Source organism: Saimiri boliviensis, chromosome 13 (genome assembly GCF_048565385.1).
Source record: "Saimiri boliviensis isolate mSaiBol1 chromosome 13, mSaiBol1.pri, whole genome shotgun sequence".
Taxonomy (NCBI): Eukaryota; Metazoa; Chordata; class Mammalia; order Primates; family Cebidae; genus Saimiri; species Saimiri boliviensis.
In genome coordinates, this window is record NC_133461.1 from 65,487,368 (window position 1) to 65,508,712 (window position 21,345).

Genomic DNA, 21,345 nt, shown 5'->3' on the forward strand with positions numbered 1-21,345 from the left:
ACTGCATACCTGTGTCTATCCAATGATCTCTTGAAAGCAGAAATAATATCCCTCAGTTTAGACTCGGTTTTGCCCCCTTCACTAGAGTCTTGGCAGAGTTTTAAGAAGTCTACGATTACCAGATAAGATGGGCATCCAGCCTCCCACTGCCGGAGCTGAAGCCGTGATTCCCCATCTTATGAGAAGGAGTGGCTTCCCCCACTCAGAACAGGCTGAGCTCAGCTTCCCTCAGGCCACCCCTCTCCTGCACACAACACCCAGCAAGTGCAGCGAGTCCTGCTGCAGCTGCCTTGACCTCACAGAAGATATCTGTCCCCTTCATTTAATACATACTCTCCCATGGCTTCCAGGGCGGTCTTTCTTCAAAAACTGCTTTAGCCTTGGTGGCAGGCCTCATAGTGCATGTGTGGTGGTTAAGTTGATATGACAGCATGATTTAATCATATGTTAGACTTCCTGGTGCTTAGATAGCTTTTTTCTTTAAGGACCGAGAAGACATTTTGGACATTTTATCAATCCTCAGGTAATCTACAAATTGACACTCGTTAGAGTATGTCATAGGATCTTGCTGCTTTTACTGACTTGGGTTTAGGTTCAAGGAGATGGAGGAGAATTCTATGATAGATTTGTAGTGGACGGTGGAGGGAAGGGAATGGCATGAGGTTGAAGGTTTCCAGAAATGAAGGTGATTTGAAGGCTCTATGGGGACCTTCTATCTGCATGAGGGGGTGCAGATAAGCATGTATAATCTCCAGCATGTTTCAGGATCCTTCTCAGAGATCTTACCTCTCTCCCCAGTTTTTCAGTTCAACTTCTCAGAGAGACTCCCAGGAGTTGGTCGTAGGTATTTCCCTGAGCTTTCCCTGTCATATCATTTTCCTCTTCCATGGGGTTTATGGTGAGCGAGAAGGAACAAGGCAGAGTGGGATTGCCTGAGTCCCTGGCCCAGACGCCTGTTTGAGCCAAACGCTTCCCGCACCATGTAGGCAACTCTGCCCCTGCTGTTCTGGCTCTACCACATCAAGACCTTGGCAGCTGCAGGTTTCCACTGATGCGGGTCACAGCAGGCAGCCCTGCCCGCCCCTTGTCGAGCCCAGTCTCGAGTCCCAGGCTCAAGGAGGGTGGAAAGTGGGGCTGAGTTTCCTTGCAGCTGGACAGTGCTGCCCTCCATGATTTCTGCTACCATGGATTTCTCTGCTTCAAAGTTGGAGATAGGATCATTTAGATGATTTTTGACAATGGACATACACTGGCACTCAAGTTAACAATGGGGCCGAAAGCACTCCCCTGTTTTCTGGTCCCAAGCTTTTAAGTATTTACAATCCATCTCCAATGCTAGGTACTTTAGTTTAAACGCCATACCTTCATGGGAACAACAAAGATCTGTCTGTGTATTTGGATTTCTTACAAATCTATGTTTATCAAAAATTGAAAAGGTGCTTTTGTTTGCCCTACTTTTGAAAGTTCTAAGAAGCCGAGGTTGTTTAAAAGTAACACGCCAACTTCTGGGACATAGTAGGTACTTAATATTTCTTGAAAGAATGAATGAACAAGGCCAGGCACAGTGGCTCACACCTGTAATGCCAGCACTTTGGGAGGCTGAGGTGGTGGATCACCTGAGGTCAGGAGTTCGAGACCAGCCTGGCCAACATGGCAAAACCTCGTCTCTTCTAAAAATACAAAAATTAGCTGGGTGCAGTGGCATGCTCCTGTAGTCCCAGCTGCTCAGGAGGCAGAGGCAGGGAGCAGGAGAATTGCCTGAACCTGGGAGGCAGCGGTCATAGTGAACCAAGATTGCACCATTGTATTCTGTGTATTCTACACAGCCCATGAATTCTGTGTAGATTCTTTAAAAAACAATGTCATTACCCCAGTGGTGATAATAGCGCATTTGCCCCAATATTTGTGAGAAGGGCAGGCAGCCTTACTTCGAGTTAGTCACAGGAATGCTTTTTATATCTACCTAACCAAAACCCAACCAAATCCTTAATGTGATAAGTTCTCAGAACTCAAAGACCATGTGACATTTATATATTCTCCTAATGTGCAAAGAAGGAAAAAAACCATTTATCGACTCCTTTACTCAATACTAATTGTGTTTCAGACAAATAAGAAAATTAATTTTGGGGAGTTAGAGCATGGTGATTTATCATATGCAAACCTGCTTATGTGATAAATATACTATTTAGGTTTATGATATATCGTATACAGACCATTATTTCATTTGACCTTCATAATGACCTTGTGGTTAAGCAAGCATTCCTGCTTTAGCTACAAAGAGACAGGTTCAGTGGGACTCTGTGATTAGCCCAGGTCCCTTGGACAGTAGCGGGGGGCAAAGCTAGGCCTCTGGGCAGCATGTTTGACCCCAAGTCCAGCAGGCCTGGTTTTGTCCTCAGCTAAGAGATGACTGTGGGAGAGGTCATCCTCGTGAGGATGCACAGATAGCGCCCGGCAAGCTTTCCCTATGGCAGTGGCTGCACACTTGGTCATAGGTATTGGTCTGAGCCTTCCTCATTATACTGTTTTTCCCCTTTCCATGGGGTTTGTGGTGAGCAAGGAGGGACCAGGCAGAGTGGAAGGAGGAAAGCTGGGAGGTGCCGAGGGAGGCATTTCTCTTTCTGCCAAATGGTGAGTGTGTGACCAGACTGTGGCAGAGAATGAGCCATGCTCTGGCTGTAAAAGCTGCACTGTGAGCACATGTGATGATCTGAAAGGGTTAATTCTCCCTCAGGGGCTGACTTGTTCCAGAGAAGGGTCAACAGGCCTGGAGAGGAGTTTGATGCCTTTTCCTCCACTGGGGCTGTGGGAATTGACTCCCACAGAGCTGTTGTTAACAGTTTCTCTGTGTGATGGGAGAAACCTTTGCTGAAGCCTTCTGGAACTTCTGATGGCCGATCAATGAGGAGTGATTCATGAAATCGGTCATTTTTCCCATCCACTGAACGTGAATAGTAAAACGTTTATGCAAAACCAAAATGGGGGTTTATCTGGCCTCAAAACGAGACCAGCCCTGCAGAGCAGAGTTGACTTCCCAGTGGATCTGAAAACTGCCATTTTGACCTCAGCTAAGCAGTGCAGGCCGTCAGCAGCAGAGTCAGCTTTGAGGACCTTCCAGAACCCTCTTGAAGCCTGATGAGGACACTTCTCAGGTTTTGATACACTTGACTCTATCTAGCACTTATCTCCTTGCCTTGGGTCTCCAAGTTTAATTTCCTGCTCCGTTATAGCAACCAAAGGGAAAGGAACATAAGCAAAGACCTCTGAAGTTGCACTTGCATGGCGAAAGGCTGCAAGGAGCCCAGGTGTCCAGGTCTGCAGTACCCAGTGTGCACCAGCCTTCAGAGCTCGGTATTGACTCAGCACGTGCCTGGACTTCCAAGCATCCTCAGGCTCATACCTCATTTTTTTTTTTGGTCATTCATTCTTGTGGGACATTAGGGCTGGGGAGACTGGGATGGAGAGAAGCGAATTGCCCTGTCTCAGGTACCTTAGGAAACCAGGGGAAAGCTGAGCTGTTAATTTGGGGTGGCCTGACTTCCCCATCCTGGTCAGACCTCGTGGATTGCGGGCCACTTTGAATGAGGGAGGTCAGCACATTAGAGGCGGTGAGTGCAGCAGGGCGGAAGAGGCTCTGAACCCTGTGTGCCTGCAGCAGGCTTTGGTGAGGGGTCCTGCTGTCTCTTACTGGTGTTGGTAAGTAACCAGGTGGGATCCACAGAGCAAGGAGGGGTTGCGCGTTCCCGCTGGGTTTTGGGTTTCATTTCGTTTTCCCTTCTTTGCTCATAATTTGTATCATGGTTGTGACATGAACTTTTTTTTCCAAACTAATTTTTTTGGTTTCTTTTGTTTCTGTGGCAAAAAACAAACTGTAGGCCTTTCCCAGGTCCCTTCCACAAAGCCCCCTGGACCCACCTCTGCTTTGTCTTGGCTCTTTCTCTGTGTAACTCAACGGCACCGACGGGAAGATCGGTGTTTGGTGTTTGTGTGTGTGTTGGGGGCGAGGTGTGAGGGGAATCATGAAAAACACGAACATTTGGTATTTTCAAATAACCCTTCTCCTGGGCTGTTTTCTCCTGGCAGGATGACAGTGCCGATTTGAAGTGCCAGCTCCAATTTGCCAAAGAGGAAGCCTTCCTGATGCGCAAAAAGATGGCCAAGCTAGGAAGGGAGAAGGATGAGCTGGAGCAGGAGCTCCAGAAGTACAAGTCCCTCTATGGGGATGTGGACAGCCCCCTGCCCATGGGGGAAGCAGGCGGGCCCCCCAGCACCAGGGAGGCTGAGCTGAAGCTGCGGCTGAAGATGGTAGAGGAGGAAGCCAACATCTTGGGCCGGAAAATAGTCGAGCTGGAGGTTGAGAACCGTGGCCTCAAGGCGGAGATGGAGGACATGCGGAGCCAGCAGGAGCGGGAGGGCGCGGGCCGAGACCACACACCCAGCATTCCTACCTCACCCTTCGGCGACTCCCTGGAGTCCTCCACGGAGCTCCGCCGCCACCTGCAGTTTGTGGAAGAGGAAGCGGAGCTGCTCCGGAGGTCCATCTCCGAGATTGAAGACCACAACCGGCAGCTGACGCACGAGCTCAGCAAGTTCAAGTTTGAGCCTCCCCGGGATCCGGGCTGGCTCGGGGAGGGTGTGAGTCCTAGTGCTGGGGGTGGGACCCCCCTGCAAGAGGAGCTGAAGTCGGCCAGGCTGCAGATCAGCGAGCTCAGTGGCAAGGTGCTCAAACTACAGCACGAGAACCACGCGCTGCTGTCCAATATCCAGCGCTGTGACCTGGCCGCCCACCTGGGGGTGCACGCCCCCAGTCCTCGAGACAGTGATGCCGAGAGCGATGCAGGCAAGAAGGAGAGCGATGGGGAGGAGGGCCGCCTGTCCCAGCCCAAGCGGGAAGGGCCTGTTGGCGGGGAGAGTGATTCGGAGGAAATGTTCGAGAAGACGTCAGGCTTTGAGAGCGGGAAGCCATCGGAGGCCAGTGAGCCGTGCCCCACGGAGCTCCTGAAGGCCCAGGAGGACTCCGAGTGTCTAGTGACCCTAAAGCACGAGGCCCAGCGGCTGGAGCGGACCATGGAGCGCCTCATCACAGACACTGACTGTTTCCTCCACGATGCCGGGCTGCAGGGTGGTGCACCCTCACCAGGGCCTGGCCTCCAGGGTGAAGAAGATCAGGGCGAGGGGGACCAGCAGGAGCCCCACCTGCTGGGGACCATCAATGCCAAGATGAAGGCTTTCAGGAAGGAGCTGCAAGCCTTCCTGGAGCAGGTGAACCGCATTGGGGATGGCCTGTCCCCCTTGCCCCACCTCACAGAGTCCTCCAGCTTCCTCTCCACTGTGACTTCTGTGTCCCGGGACTCCCCCATCGGGAACCTGGGGAAGGAGCTGGGCCCCGACTTGCAGGTAAGGGGGCTCGTGGCTTCGCCTCCCTGCTCCACCTTGCTCTTCCTCCTTCTCGCTGGCATTGCTGCACTCGGGCTCACGCTGCTCACGGCTGCTTGGTTATGATTTCAAACCTGCATTGTACTAAAGCCTCCGGGGCAACCGGATCCTCTCTCTTGGTTGGGCTCCGTTGTTTTCTTTTTTAAGTTCTCTTGTATTGCCTTGTTTCTTTTTCCTTTTTCCTGTCTTATTTTTCACTGCACCGCGACTCGTGGTTTAGAGGCCCTCCCAGACACGAGGCTAAGCCCATTGGAAGCAAATAGGGCTCGACGCAGGCCGGCCTTGCTCCTCTCTTGGTGTCTCAACCAACCAGCCACCCGCTGAAGAAGCCGTGAGGAGGCTAAGACAAACGCATGTCACAGTCAGGATAATTAGCAGACTCACTAACGAGCACGTCCCTTCCTGGGTGTGTTTCAAGGGACACAGTGCAGTCCAAGGCCCTAGGCAGCGCAGGCCCCCACTCCCGCTGGAGGATCAGCCAAAGCGGGTGAGGAGCGCGGTGCTGAGAAGGATGGTTTTGGTGGAAAAGCTCTGCTGGCTCCCGCCGCCCTGACGCCGCGGGGGAGGGCGCGGAGGGCCTCCGAGGACTGCTGTCCTAGCCTCGCCTTGGGTGCATGGCCCAGCTGCCGCCCTGGACTGTGGCTTTGGCTGCTCGACCCACAAGTAAGGAAGGAAGAGCCTCGTTTTCCATTTCCTTCGCGGGTAGCGTGCTTGCAGTTGAGTTCTGGATTCACGCATCGCCATCGCATGCGCCCCGTAACCAGTGTCTGCACCCCTACTTTCTCTTTTTGCTTTCCAGATGTGTCCACCCGTCCTTTTGCTCATCCTCATCTCGGGTCTGTTCTCTTCACTTTCTTACTTTAAGCTGCTGTTTCTGTTCATGCCATTCTTCGTCTGGTCATTTTCTCAGTTGTCTCCTTTATCCATTGTTGTTTTCTTCATCCCCCCTCCCTGCCCCCACCTCCTTGTCCTTTGTTTTTTTTTTGTTCAAAATTAAAAAAAAAAAAAAAACACACAAAAATCCCTCCCGTGCACCTAACAGTCCAGACTGAGAGAGCAGCTGGAGTGGCAGCTTGGGCCAGCCCGAGGGGACGAGCGGCAGAGCCTGCGCCTCCGAGCCGCGCGGGAGCTGCACCGCCGCGCAGACGGGGATGCTGGGAGCCACGGGCCAGGACGCCAGAGCTGCTTCAGCCTGGAGGTCAGCGCAAGCAAGCAATCCCCCGACCTTCCCCTCCTTTTCCTGTGTGGCTGGCTGCGTGACGGTTTCTGCCCCAGACGAGGCCCTGAGGGAACATGGCAAGAGGAGGTTTGGAAAATGGGCGGAACTCCCTTGGCAGCAAACCTGTTGTGTGGCACTGGGACAGGCAGGTGTGTGCAGGTGCATGCGGGGAACTGCTGTGCTTGTCAGACAGAAGGACAGCTCACTGCAGGCACTCCACATCCTGTTCCTGCAGACCTGGGGCACCTGGTCTGGAGTGCGTGGTGGCTTCTTGGTGAGTGTGTGGTGGCTTCTTGGTGAGTGCGTGGTGGCTTCTTGTCCAACCGCAGAGAAAGAAGGGATGAAAACCCAATGTGGGCTTTCCTACAATGGAGGAAATTCCTCTTAGGACTCTCCTTTTCAGTTCTTCATTGCCTGTGTCTCTGTGACTGTCCCATGGTCTGGAGTGACACTGCTGGCTGGTTGAGAGAATCAGGGGGGTCTCTCTCCTGACCTGCGGGCACCCTTATCAGTCTCTGTCACCACAGTAACCCCATGTACACAAGGCTCCAGCCACCAGAGGAACATGCATGATTGGAACCATTGTGAGCAGCCTGGAAGAGCGGAAGCTCTTAGATGCAGGCCACCCCACCTGGGAGATAAACGGGGTTGCCGAGGGGCGAGCCCTGGTGCTGCCCCTGCTGGACAAGGCAGGTTGTTGGCAGGGCTGGAGCAACATATTCTTCACTAGAGGAGGACAGTAGCTTCTCTAAGACACTGATGAAGATTCTTAATTTCTGAGTCCACCTAGGGATGTTACCACTTAGCTCCAGGGGATGGGAGCCGCTCCCGCAGGGCAGGGGTGAGGGAGTGGTGAGGACCGCAGCACTGAGGGGAGACAGAAGCTCACTCAGCAGAAAAGCCAGCTGGATTTGATTAGGAGATGAAGTGAGCAGAGGCAGGAGGGTGGGGCAGGGCCGGCGCTGCTATGACCTGGTCAGGCTGCCTGCTGCGTTGTCCGACGGTTGCCGGAGGGCTGCCGCCTTACTCACGTGAGTCCCAGTATCTCCCATGCGGGCTTCTCCCCTTCCCTGAGGGTGTGTGTCACACCTCTACCCCTGCAACACAGCTGCATGAAAACGGCCTCTGTAAAGCTTAAATGAAAACAAAACAAGTTTTCAGAAACATCCTGTGCAGGCCCACCCTCCTTATGTCACCTGCTCAGAGGTCAGCCCTGCCTGAGAAGGTGGCATCCGGGTCCCTGCCCCAGAGGAAAGTAAATGTGGACCACACAGAGGTGTGACAAGGAGACATTCCACATGCCAAACGGCCACGCTCGCATTGGTGCCAACCTCCCAGGAAACAAGCAGAACCTCCGTGAGCTGTGTGCAGCTGCCGTGGGTATTCAGGGAGCAGCAGGGTGCCCCAGAGCCCTCCTAGTTAGAGGGTCCAGAATAAGCATTTGTAATGTTTTTAATGTTTTCTTAACACTGTGTTTGGACGTAGAGTTAGACATGTGTTACAGAACGTCATTCAGCGTATTCTCATTCCTAAATCACAAGTGAGATGTCTTTAAGTTTTGTACCAAAAGTAGAGCAGGACAGGCAGATACTGGGGAACTGCTAGTTTCTCCACAGATGGAGTGATTTAGGACTCCATGGAACAATCACAGGATGCGCCTTTGTTAGCCCAGACTGCATTCAGGGCCTTCCTCTGAGAACGCTGTTATGTGAGCAATTATGCTCATTTCCAGTGGCTGAGTGACCCACCTCCAGGATGGGAAACCTCAGAAAGACACATTTCCCAGCTTTCAGCTAACATGGCCCCACAAGCTGTTGCTAGCAGGCGTGTCCTACCACACTGGAATTGACCCTGGCCTGGGCATCGGATACCTTGGGCCCTAGCCTGGCTGTGTTCATTCCCATCTCAATTTCTCAGGCAAGTCTCTCAGCCTCTGTTTTCTCGTCTGTAAAATGGGCATGACAGCATTGCCCTGCCTACCTGATGAGATTACACAGGGTTGGTTCAGAGCAAAGGAACTGTTAAATGAGGAAGCACCTTTAAAGGCCCAAATGCCATGCCTGTGTAAAGTATGATTTTTTTTTTTTTTTTTTGAGACGGAGTCTTGTTCTTTAGCCAGGCTGGAGTGCAGTGGCATGGTCTTGGCTCATTGCAACCTCCGTCTCCTGGATTCAAGCGATTCCCCTGCCTCAGCCTCCTGAGTAGCTGGAACTACAGGCACGCGCCACCATGCCTGGTTAATTTTTTGTATTTTAGTAGAGACAGAGTTTCACCATGGCCAGGATGGTCTCGATCTCCTGACCTCATGATCTGCCTGCCTTGGCCTCTCAAAGTGCTTGGATTCCAGGCATGAGCCACCACACCTGGCCTGAAGTATGATTAATAATAGAGTGCTATGTCTTGCCATTGGGGATTGCCAAGGGGGAGAGTGTGTCACAGCTTCCCTAGTCAGGGTCCTGGTTTTCCCTTCCCGCTGTAGCTCTTTCTTCTTTGTCATGGCCTGTTTCTGGAACCGCAGCTCTGGAACCACAGCACAGGGCATCCCCCTTACCTTTGATGGCCGGTTTTACAGGAAATGCATCTCCCTTCCCAAATGTTCATCCTTCAAGGGTTGTCGCATGTAGCTGTGTGCAGTTACAGCCTGTATCAGAAAGCTCTCCTCCTCCTGGATTCTTCTAGGTCCATATTGTGTAACCTGGAGCAGTGATAAGTTGTCACAATCATAAATGCTTCACATAGCTTCAGAAACTTACAGTGATTTGGGAGAGAAAAGCACCTAGTTGAAGAAAACCAAATACTGAGGGACAATAAAGCTGCACAAGAAGTAGATTAGCAGAGCGAGCTGGTGCCATGTGGTGGCACAGGACCTCTGAACAATGCAGCTCAGAAGGGAACAGCAGGTCTTCAGATGAAGTCTCTCATTCTGCAGATGACAAAAACGAGCCCTGAGAAGTGAAGCGGCTCCCCAATAAACCCTCCTCCTGGTTGGTGGCAGAACTGGGTCTAGAACAGCCTACAGCCAGCTGCAGCCCTCCCCCTCCCTAGCACATCCCCGAGGGGTCTGATCTATAGCAGCAGGAGAGCTCTGCACTGACCCCTGGGTGGGTTTCTAAAGTGTCACTCTAACGACTCATTGGAGGGCCGCTGTAGAGCCACTGTCTTGTCATGGAATGGCACCTTCTTTAAACATCTGTCTAGCTTCCTTTAATTTTGTGTATTTTAACAAGAAAGCTAAAAATCTCCATAGTGAAAGGCCAAGTCTAGGGAGTGTCATTTCCTAGAAACGGAAGCAATGTGAATCAGGAGTTTTAAACATCCCTTGTTCTGTTGTTTTTATTCACAAAGACATTTCACATAGAAGAGAAAACTCAATTCTGTTGCAAACACATCCTATTTTTTTTTTTTTTTTTAATAAGACATGTTCTGGAGCCACTTTGATTCCTCCACAGTGTTTCCTTTTATTTGAGGAGCTGGATGTGGATTACTCACAGAACCTGGGTTGGGAAAGGCTGCCCTGTCCCTGGTATAAATGTCACTCTGACAGCCTTGTTAGTTTGGTCTTTGAATATGACATTGTGTTAAAGAATTGTACAATGGACAATTCTGGGGAGTAGAACTCCTGAAAGCTCTTTAATGAGAACATCCCTGAATTTGCTGCCAACAGTTGCTTTCCCATGAGGCTCTAATGGAAACAGTACACAAAACTCCCGTAAGTCAGCCCGACAGCTGGGCCAGAGAAGCTGCTGTGTTGAGACTCATCAGACCTCATGGAGTAACTGGGAGAAAGACAAACATGGGCACCTTCATGCAGACTGAGGCAGGGCTGGAGCTGGAGGTCTTGCCAACAGCTTTCTTTGCTCCCTTTTGCATTTCCCTTTAAACCACCACCAATTTTGCCATCGGGCCAACCATGACTGTACCTGTGTAGACCCCCCCTTAGCTCTCTGCCCGTAGTTCCTCAAGGGTGTGGAAGGTGGCCCAATAGCACACCTAGTATCAATGGCATTAAGCAGAAGTTTTTAAAGAGGATCTACTTCTGAAGCTGCACTTACAAAATGCCTCTGTGTCTTTTGCCTTACGGATTTTTATATTTGGGGAAAGGGGAAAGAAGATAAATTATTATTTTGAAAGACTGAGGTATCTACAACTACTACTCGTAGTTGTACCAGCAGCAGCAGTTATAACAAAGAGGAGAAAAAGAAGTGCATTCTTACACATGACGTATTTTCGCAGATTGCAAATCTGGGCAGTGGAGGAGCCCTGCTGCTCAGACGCCGCCATTCACTAAACCTGGGAAAGGGGTGGCCTCTCCAAGAGGCCACAGCCAGAGCAAACTGAAGTTTGAAGTTTCTGGCAAACAGCCACAGCCGGAGCAAACCCACGGACACCCACTAACGCATCAGTGCAGCCACCCAAAAATGAATTGCTAAAAAGTAACAGACTTCAGGATGAGTGTACCTGCTGTCTGCTCTTCTCAGTGGATGTTAGCAAGATGCTCACACTATGCACTGGACTCTTCCCTGACTTCGCTCCCTGGGGTTCCCATCAAATGTGAGACATTCGCATTTGTTAAGAGAGAGTGAGGTGTAGAATAGTTTGGAATGTGCGAGGCACCTTAAAAATAGTTCTGAATGAGAAATAGCCATGCACGGACAGTGGTCAGATTTCAGATATAAAGGAGACTAGGCCTGTGCCCAGAGGATTGAGTTTCTGAGTCAGAAATCTCAAAGAGTTCTTCTCCTTAGTGCCTGCTTTTATCCTTCAATCAAGAAAGCACACAAAGCAGTTGCAATCCCATGTGCCTCAGCTGTGAAATGCCAGCCACGAGGAAGTTACGTGGGGTTTTATGCCAAGTATTTGCACACATGTGTTGACCTCATCTACTGCTTTTGAAGTGAGTGGTTGCAAAACTGGCCAGAACAAAATAGAACCCTCCAGAAAATGAAGTCATGGTCATGGCGGTGGAATTGTCCTTAGGAGTAGGACAATTGTCCTAGAGGAGTAGCATTGTGAGGCATGCTAGTGACTGTCATGAAAAGCCTTCCTTTTCTGTTTGTGTCTGAGATTGTGAAGTTATCTTCTTAAGTATGGGAAGTAATTTATAAGCCACTTTCTCTGGAGTTGGGGAAGCTAGCCTTTGTTAATCCCTGTGCGATGCAGTTCTGTTGGGGAAGACATGGGTGGGAGTTTCAGAACACTGACATGGGAAGATGGTTGCAATGTCGAGACTAGTGTCTCAGCAGCCTCGGAGACGAGTGAGGATGGTGTTGGTTTAGATAAGCTGCTTTAATAGGGAGATGAAGATGAATTTGATGTATAATCAGAATCCTAGGTAAGTGAACAAAGCGTTTTTAGAACCAAACTTTAGGGGATTGGGTGGCCAAGGGAAATTTTTTTAGAAGACGTTTATGTGTCATGTGAAACTTTTCTCCAAATGTATGTGATTGTATGCAATTGTGTGACAGTATAGTAATTCTAGGCAAAAACTTTTGCCATAGCATGTTTATATATTGTTTTTTGTAACATTGGAGTGACGTTGGCATCCCGGCTAGGAGCATTGTCCGTGGGAGTTTTAATATTGCGTTAGCAAAAATGGACAATAAAGGAAAACAAAGCTTCTAATACATCAGGAGGATCTAATCGTGTCTGCTATTGACCAGGCAGCAGTCTACAGAGATGACATTGGAGCCACTGTAGGTGGATCCAGCTTCCCCAGTAAACAAACCCACAGGACCTCCTTTCCTGTGACCCTTCAAAGGTGTGGTTCAGACAGAAAAGCATGTTTTAAATCCAATGACACTGAAGTGTGAGCTTCATATATTGTTTCACATAAAAATGGTTTCTTAACATACGTATTATTTATTAAAATTAAAGCCAAACTAAATAGTTAATGTAACCTATAGAAACTAAACTAATAGAGTTTTGTTTTTCTTAAACAATAAGCTTGATTAGGATGTCTGTTTTTATACCTAATGCTATAAAGCTTTTGGCTAGTAGCTAATGCATTAAATAAGGAGGATTTTTTACATTTTAAGTTTATAGAGTAATGTGTAGCTGGAAAGTAAAACTGGCAGGAGAGCAGCCTTGGTGACCTGGAAACGGTCCCGTGCAGAACACTTGAGATACAGGAGGGCAGGTGTGGCCGCTGTGTTTACCTCTCTATCCCCCATGCTTTAGATGGTGCCTAGCACTGGAGGTGCTCAATAAATATTGAGTAAAACACTGCATAAAATACAAAGTACCTCTTAAATACTTGCTGAATTCCCAGGAAATTTAGGGAAATCTTCAAGAGTTGGAATTGATTTTAGAATTGAGAACCAGAAGGCTGGGCGAGGTGGCTCACACCTCTAATCCCAGCACTTTGGGAGGCTGAGGTGGGCAGATCACTTGAGGTCAAGAGTTCGAGACGAATCTGACCAACATGCTGAAACCTTGTCTCTACTAAAAATACAAAAATTAGCTGGATGTCATGGCGGGCACCTATAATCCCAGCTGCTCAGGAGGCTGAGGCAGGAGAATCACTAGAGCCCGGGAGATAGAGGTTGCACCACTGCACTCCAGCCTGGGTGACAGAGCGAGCCCCTGTCTCAAAACAAAACAAAATAAAAAAAGAATTGAGAGCCAAAGTGGTCTCTGTGGTCCTTAGGTGGGTGGATTAGGGAGATTGTTGCCCGAACTGGTTAAGTGGGAGACTTGAGTTTCAGAAGCTCCAAGGGAACAGGAGACGGGGCCTGGGACTGACACCTGCAGGGAAAGAAGGCAAGCAAAGAAGCATCTGCCTGCTGGCCCCAGGGAAGGGAGCAGGAAGCTGGAGGCAGTGGGGACACTGGTTTCTCCAGCATGCGCTCTGGGTCAGGAGTAGGAGGGCTAGAGCTGGCCTCACCCAGGCTCAGGCTTTGAATTGATGTTACCAGTTTGATCCAAGAATCCCAAAGACAAGAATTTATGTTATATTGCTAGCTCCAGCAAACACGAAACCAATCTGGAGGCACATTCTCCACCCAGATCCGTACTACATCTATAGATAATTGCCCCTGGGAGATGAAGTCTCAGTGCAGAACTTCACACAAGCCAAGAACGTCCAGCAGGGACTCGAGTTGGCAGACATGGCAAATAGCAGGATTCAGCCCTAAGACTGCAGATAATAGAATTATCAGCTGAGTGCATTCACAGTTATTAAAGGCAAGCAAGCAGGAGAAGAGTATGTCACCATCATAAAAGACCACACATTTTTTTAAATAACAGAACTTTTAGAAATGAAAAGTCAGTCATTGGAGCCAATTCAACCTGTAGGGAAATACATCTTTTCAAAGAGAACCCCAAACATTGCTTAATATATATAAAAGACTATAATAATCTTGAACAACTAGCAAAGCAAAGAAACATTTAATGCTCTCAGAAGTTGTTGAGTTTTTTGAAAATAGGATGTTTAAGTCTCTAGCTTTCAAAAATTTATGCCAAACTTGGCGAATCCCCGGTGTCTGAATTTCTGTCTCTGTTCTTCTTTCTTTCATACCCCTCTCTCATATCCCCAGTGCTGAGGGAAGTGCTCTGTGCTCTTCTATTTTTTTGCATTTTCTGTTCTTGGTTTTCACTCTTGACAACCCAGATACCATCAGATTAGGAGGAGCAAACAGTATCCAAAAGAAGTAGTAGATGAGTTAAAGGGATTCAGAATGAACCAGTGAAAGGGCATGTATTTCATTGTAACAATCCACTCTGATTCCTAGTTTTATAAAACACCTGTCTTCAAGTAGCATAAACCAGTGGGTAAAATGTCATGCTTAAATTTTGTTGATGCCTGAGATTTTTAGCATAACAATATTTCTATCTCTAAAAAGCACATTTTATTTCAAAAGTAATGACACTGACTCCTCTATCTTGGCATTAGAATATAAAAGGTAGACTTTACCAATAAAAATCATGATACGGATTCCACCACCTGTCTTGAACTTAACGTGTAGTAAGTACATCTTTGTGCGATTCCCCTTAGGCAGCATGTGCCATTGGGAGGCCTGAAGCCATGCATCTCTGCTAACTGATAAAGCCCCACCCCACTGCCCTGAACACTGGGGGTCAGACCGCCTCTATAAAAGAAAGGCACCCTCGGCTGAGCAGAAAAAACTCTAGTAAGAAAGCATGTGAAAAAATTAATTATGCAACTCAGAAAGACCTGATGACTCGGAGAGGGAATCCAAGAGGCTGACGTGATAGATAGTCATGCCTGCCTTGGTCGTAATCAGCTCTGACTGCCCGGCATCCAGAAGCCACCTTTGGAGCAAGGACACCTCTGGCATACCCTGGCTTCCTTCTGTCGGCCTGGTTTGTGGTTATGGTGGTGGGTGAAGCTGCCCACTCCCCTCCTGGGTAAGAGATGCAGGGCAGGGGGAACTGTCCCTCCCCAGGTAACATGGGAGCTGTAGAGCCCAGAGGGAAGTCCCAGGGGGGTTGCCACAGTCACTCCACTGCTGCAGCGCCCACATGTGCTGTCTTGCCTTGTGTGTCTCTGGCTTGTGCAGATGTCTGTCCTGCGTCGTCAATTCAGGCAGAGTTCTGATTTCCACTAAACCCCTTCCTTTATCCCACCAATCAGCTCAGGGGCCCCCCTGTTTTACCTGAGCAGAGTGTATCCATAGAGGAGCTACAGGGTCAGCTCATGCAGGTGGCCAGACTGCATCAAGAGGAGACAGAGACATATACAAACAAGATCCATAAGGTAAATATTTAACATGGATTTCAGCACAACCGCTTCATGAACTGTACAGTTCCAAAGGAGAAATGCCACGATGCATTTTCAAAGAAGGCTGTCTGTTGCATACAGGCTGCTAGACTCTTGGGCACCTATGGAGAGCTCACCCAGTCTAGCTGACCCCTTCTCAGTCATCCCTAAACATAACTCTACCTTTCTGTTCTGGCACATGCTTTTCAGCATCTACACTGTGGTCTCAGCAAGGCCTTCCTCATGCCTAATCCAAACTTCCCTGCAGCATTACCAGCCTGACATCAAGTAAAGGCCTAAATGCAACTGGACAGAAAAGTATGTCTGTCACCTCTGCTGATGTTGGGTGAATTTTCTGCTAGGAAAATTAGCAACTCACCCTAAACCGTTGTCTTAAAAAAAAAAAAAAAAAAAAAAAAAAAAAAAAAAAAAACTGCCACAACTTGAGCTGTGGCCTGATTAACCTCTGTTATTCTAGAATAACCTGGTACTGGCTAATTTTATCTGCCAAATCCTTCCCCAGAGTTCCGAGTAGAAAGGATTCGTAGAGGTGGGCACTCATTGCCCTGGACATCCCTGAGAATGGCCCAATCCCTGCCACCCCAAATCTAATTAAGTTGTGAAAAGATATCTAGGTTCAGAATTGCTGCAGCTGCTCTTCCCCTTTGTATTTGTTCTTGAAAGATAGCTGTGTCTTTAAAACTAAACAAAGCAAAGCAGTTGATCTTGAATAGAGCACCTTGGTGTTTTAAAATGCATATCCTGTGCACATAAGGTCTTGGTGTATCTAAGAACTCATTTTGGCGAGGAATGTGTGCTACACATAAGCCCCTATGTTGACTGAGGCCATGTGATTTAAATGGGTCACAAACTGATTAAGGGAATGAGTGCCTTCTCAGCACCTTGAAGCTTTGGAAAGGCAGGGCTAAATGCCAAGATCTAAATACTTTCTGCCAACTTCTACCATTAGATGTATGACTCGTTTTAAATGTTTCCTTTATAGGTCAAGTTGCACATCTCATTGTCAGAGGAAAATAATTTCATATTCCTTGAAAGATAAATGACTAAGTAATTAAAAAAAAACTTTTTGCATTGTACCAAAAATAGTTTGAAAAGTGAGTTTATTGCTGAAGATGCTGCTAGCACAATGTCCGGGGCCCTCGTGTTTCTAGTATGTGAGTTGATGATCAGGGAGAATTGCAGAAGAGACTTTGGATGGTAGGAGATGCCCTCTAGGAAGGGAAAGTGCCCCCTAAGGTACCCAGAGGGCAGACACTTGAGCTCTGAGACTTGGGAAGTACATGGAGCCATGGAACAGAAGGAGCTGGAAAGGGCAGAAGTGAGGGAGGGAAAGGAAGGCTCTCCAGGAGGGTCTGGGCACAGTGCTGCAGATGCTGCCTCCCGTGGTGCAGGTCCCTGCCTCTCCACAGCCAGGCAGGAAAGCGTCTCACATTACCTTTACATTGCTCCTGAGGCCAGTAAAGCTTGCCCAGCACGAGTCAGTAAAATAATAAAATAAAAATGAAGAAAAAAAGAAGAAAATTACAGGACCCTCTAAATTGATTATGTCAAGGGTGAGGTTAAGTCCTGAGACTGAGTCATGGAACATGTTTTGTTTCTTAGATTATAGACGAACACTCTTCCTCATTGTTCTTGTTTGGTAAATGACTAAGAGACCAGAGTCCAGACCTCCCTTCTTTTTAATTACTGATCTTTGTTACAGATTAACTGCCTCTTTTATTGTCATGTACCTAACTCAAACCAGATGGTGCAAAATATCCCATGACTGTTACATCTTCAGTGTGAAATGTTAAATACACTTCTCCCACCCACCACATAAAAAGACCACCTTGACTGATCGATAGGAAATTGCAGATGCTGAATGTCTGGTGCGCTAGGCCGCCCTTGTGTCTGCAGGGAAGAACCAGTGGTGGAATGCTGAGGGCCGCTGAGATGGTGAATAAAATCGCCTGTTTTCTGTAATTTCAGTCAAAAGGACAGTAAAGGTCAGGTATTGGGAGAGTGGCCACAGAAGTCGCTGTCGAGACCTGTGGACCTTTCCGGAGCTACTTCTGACTCTTCGCTGGCCTTTAGCTCACTGGCCTCGGGCAGCTGTGGTTCTATTCCCATGGCCTCTGAGAATTAATTTAGTACTTTAAGGAGAAAAACATATCCCTGCCTTAGTTTTTGGCATAAGAGGGAGTGTTAAGAGAAGACAGTTGATAACCTTCAGGCTGGCATTCCAACCCTTTATTGGCCTATGGAATATAAAGCTTTGATCCCGTAATGTCACTTCAGCTACTATAAATATTATTTATAGATATTGTGCCCTTATGTGCAAAGTGATACTTTATTCACTCTTTTGCTTTTTAGCATTGACACATTATAATTGTTGCTTCTAAGAGTGTTTATGGGGGTGGGGGGTGTTTAAAAAACAGGAACTTAATGTGGAGATGCAAGATATTTCTTTTCCTAAGAGATATACACATCTAATAGGAACATCAGGTCTTTAAGCATGGAAATAGGTTGTCAGACTCACTTGGCTGTTTCCTCACCGTTGTATGAAGTTGAGGCCTGAGTCCTTTGGAAGAATTCCTTCCTCCCAGCCTGCTGTGCTCTCCACCAGCTGGGGCTCTCTTCTGTCAGGGGCTGTTGGGAGTCAGGGGGCTCAGGAAGTAGAGGGGAAGGATTTCCACTTCTTTTCCTCTTTACAATTGTAATGTGCCTTTGAGTGCCCAGCCCACGTACAGAGGGGACATGGAATCTGCTTACGTGGGATTCAAGTCAGTGGTAAGCCATACTTCCAAGACACAGTTTTCCTGAAGGAGTTTAGAGACATCTAAAAACACCATGAGAGACTTAATAATGAAAAATGATCATAATGCCTTACTTTGAAATAGCACTTGTTTCTGAATCAGAAGACTCATGGGGTTTTGTAAACAGGAAACGTCTGAAGCCCTTAAAGTAAGCCTCTGGGGCTCCTGTGTATCACATCTTGTATGCAGCAGGACAGAGGAGACTGAGTGGCAGTTTGCAGGGACTCTTGGTTTGGTTTGGGTGGTGATTTGGATTAGCCACTCGTCATACTATCTCTTTTGTTCCATTTAAGATGGAGGAGGAGCACCTCTATGCCTTGAGATGGAAAGAACTGGAAATGCACAGCCTGGCTTTGCAAAACACCCTCCATGAGCGAACCTGGAGTGATGAGAAGAATCTGATGCAGCAGGAGCTCCGGTCCTTGAAGCAGAACATTTTCCTCTTCTACGTCAAACTCAGGTGGCTGCTGAAACACTGGCGGCAAGGAAAGCAGATGGAGGAGGAAGGAGAGGAGTTCACTGAGGTAACTCTGCTTTAGAGTTCCTTTTGTTTGCATCTGTTTTGTTCTTGACCCCCAGACACTGCTGTCTCCTCACCCACCCTACACACAGTCATGTTCTATTATTTTATCTTTCAGTGTTTGATTAACATCTAATATTGCTACCAAAAAAAGGTTTAGAGTAATTCATACAGACACATAGATAAGAGAAAATTGAACATAGGTGACTGAAATATCAATAACTTGCCTATATACAAGCAAATATAACAGAAGTAACATTACAGTAGCAAGAGCAGGTATGCTAGGCATAAACTTAACTTAGAATAGTGCAGGAACTAAATGAGGAAAACCACAGACTTCCCCACGAAACCTGTGTGATGTTCATAAGTGAGGGACGGGCAGAGGCAGGTGCTTTGCTTGCCTACCCAATGTCTACTCTCTTTTTCATTTGTACATGTTCATGGAATACAAGTGCAGTTTTGCCACATTAATATTTTGCATTGTGGTGAAGTCATTATTATTTTAAATTATTTTGTCAATTTTGGTCCAAGAAATGGAAATGTAGCAGCTTGTTCAGTTATGTATGAAACCATGAATTCTGTGCTATGCTCGTACCTAGTTTTAGGAGTGTTCTGGTCTGTAACTCCATGCTGTAGCAAAGTTTCACTCCCATCTCCTTTGCTGCTCATTTATAAATTCATTGAGGTTGTCACCTGAGGTCCTGCACCATCTCATTCAAGCTGGTTTGTAAACGCTGGTTTCTAAAACATTTGCTCTTCTTTTATTCAAGTTTTGTTCCTAGATGTGAAAGCCTGTCCTGCCCACACGGTTTTAAAAGGATCTTTTCTAAGCTTCAGATGAGTCACTTTGCCACCTCTAAAATTTGTATATGTTCTTCCTGTTATACCTCCCAGGTTTATAATAGCGACAGAACAGAGATCTTTGCCTTCTGATTGCTTTTGTATTGATTAAGTCAGAGTGACCGTTTGTGCTGCAGACTCCTTCCAGGGCTTGCTTCCTGGCACACTTGGGGCTGGAGCCACTGGTGTTCTGTGTATTCTGCACATCCACGAGCCTGGCTCCTTGGCCAGCTGCTTCGAGGCATTGTGAATTGTTGGTTTCTTTTTAGTTCCCAAAGACCTTTTGTCTGCTTTTCACTCTGGGGAACAGTGTATGTAAATTTAAGTTCTCATCCTCAGAATGGGAAAATACAGTGATCTCTTTCTTCAGGGTGAAGAAAGTCTTCAAAAACAAATTCCGACAGCTTCCAACTATCCATGACATAGAAAATCATTATTAAGCAATACCTAGAAATCGTTGTAAAGTTTCCTATTAATCAGTACTCTGGAGTTCCTCCTTCTTTAACTTAAAAACCATAGCTATAAGCAATACTAATTTATAAGTAGTAGAATGAAAATTTCTCTTTAACATCTTCTAATAAGTTGAGCACCTACCCTGTGCTATTTAAATGCAGCAAGTACCAATGAGTGAAATGGCCAAAATGAGCAGTTTGAGGGGTAATGACTGAGAAATACAGGCCTTGATAATCCATAAAGGGGATCATTATCTTTAAACAATGAAAATCAGGCTGTACAGCAAAGGATTTGGCCACAGCTGTGATTGTCACCTCCTGCCTGTTTCAGGGTGAGCATCCAGAGACCCTCCCCAGGCTCGGAGAGCTTGGAGTCCAGGCGGGTCACCAGGTGGATGGCCCAGACCGCGACGACAGTGACCGAGGCTGTGGCTTTCCGGTGGGGGAGCACCCCCAACACTCCCGGCTGCAGATTGGAGACCACAGCTTGCGACTGCAGACTGCAGACAGGGGACAGCCCCACAAGCAGGTGGGTGCCTCCATCCAAGCCCACTGCCCTGCCCACACCAGAGAGAGGAGACTCCTAAGCCACATTTGTGTCATTTTGTTTCAACTGTTGGCCTTCAGGTAGCAGAAAATTCCTCTGCCTGACTATAGCCACTTGTTGTCATTTGTGATGCTGGGTTTTTGCTAGAAATCACCTCATCAAGCCTTTCATTTTAATGTCAGCCCACTCTTTCATTTGAGTTACTCATATAAATAAGGACAGTAGTAAGGGCAGATCAATGGTGTGTGTCTCTGCTGGGGCCAGTGAATATACCTGAGAGGCTCTGTCACTGACAACATCATTCATTTGGCAGCATAATATATAAGGAGAAAAGGACAAGTTTTTAAAAAATCCCCCAACATGGACAAAATATTTCAAGTTCTCTTTGTCCCACTTGAAACGTAGTGTGCCCCCAAATAAAAGTATTTGATGACACTTTGAAAAATTTAAAGTATGTATAGAGGTGAGACTTCAGTGTTATTAAGTAGCTGTTATTGTTGCCATAGACCACAGAAATAGAATCTACTTAATAAAGCCAAAGATACTACTGATAACATCCAAACTGCTTGCATTTTTATACAAAATGGCAGTGGTGGAGGATTTGGAGTAAGGAGCTCCTGAGCAGGACCCTCTAACCCTACTTGATTATTTACTAATAGTAATAACCCTTCTCAGGGGGCTCCTAGAGTGAAGCTGGACACCCCTGGCCTAGGAGGCCTGCGTTCTGGGCTGAGGGTGCAGGGCCAGGTGGACATGGGGCACAGCAGTCATCTGGGTGTGGCTCCAACCTCCTCTC

General features: G+C 47.5%; 1 protein-coding gene across 10 annotated transcripts in view; it reads left to right on the forward strand.

Moving 5' to 3' along the window:
* MTCL1 (microtubule crosslinking factor 1) overlaps positions 1–21,345 on the forward strand; it is a 135,260-nt gene that overhangs the window by 81,390 nt on the left and 32,525 nt on the right. For 6 of the 10 annotated variants that reach the window (XM_010335570.3, XM_039463783.2, XM_074383766.1 and 3 more), the window contains 5 exons: positions 4,084–5,397; positions 6,479–6,634; positions 15,249–15,371; positions 18,484–18,714; positions 20,334–20,531. In XM_010335570.3, coding sequence (XP_010333872.3) covers positions 4,084–5,397; positions 6,479–6,634; positions 15,249–15,371; positions 18,484–18,714; positions 20,334–20,531 — 2,022 coding nt within the window. The remainder of the gene's footprint in view (positions 1–4,083; positions 5,398–6,478; positions 6,635–15,248; positions 15,372–18,483; positions 18,715–20,333; positions 20,532–21,345) is intronic. The other 4 variants (XM_010335568.3, XM_039463785.2, XM_039463784.2 and 1 more) reach the window with 1 other exon arrangement.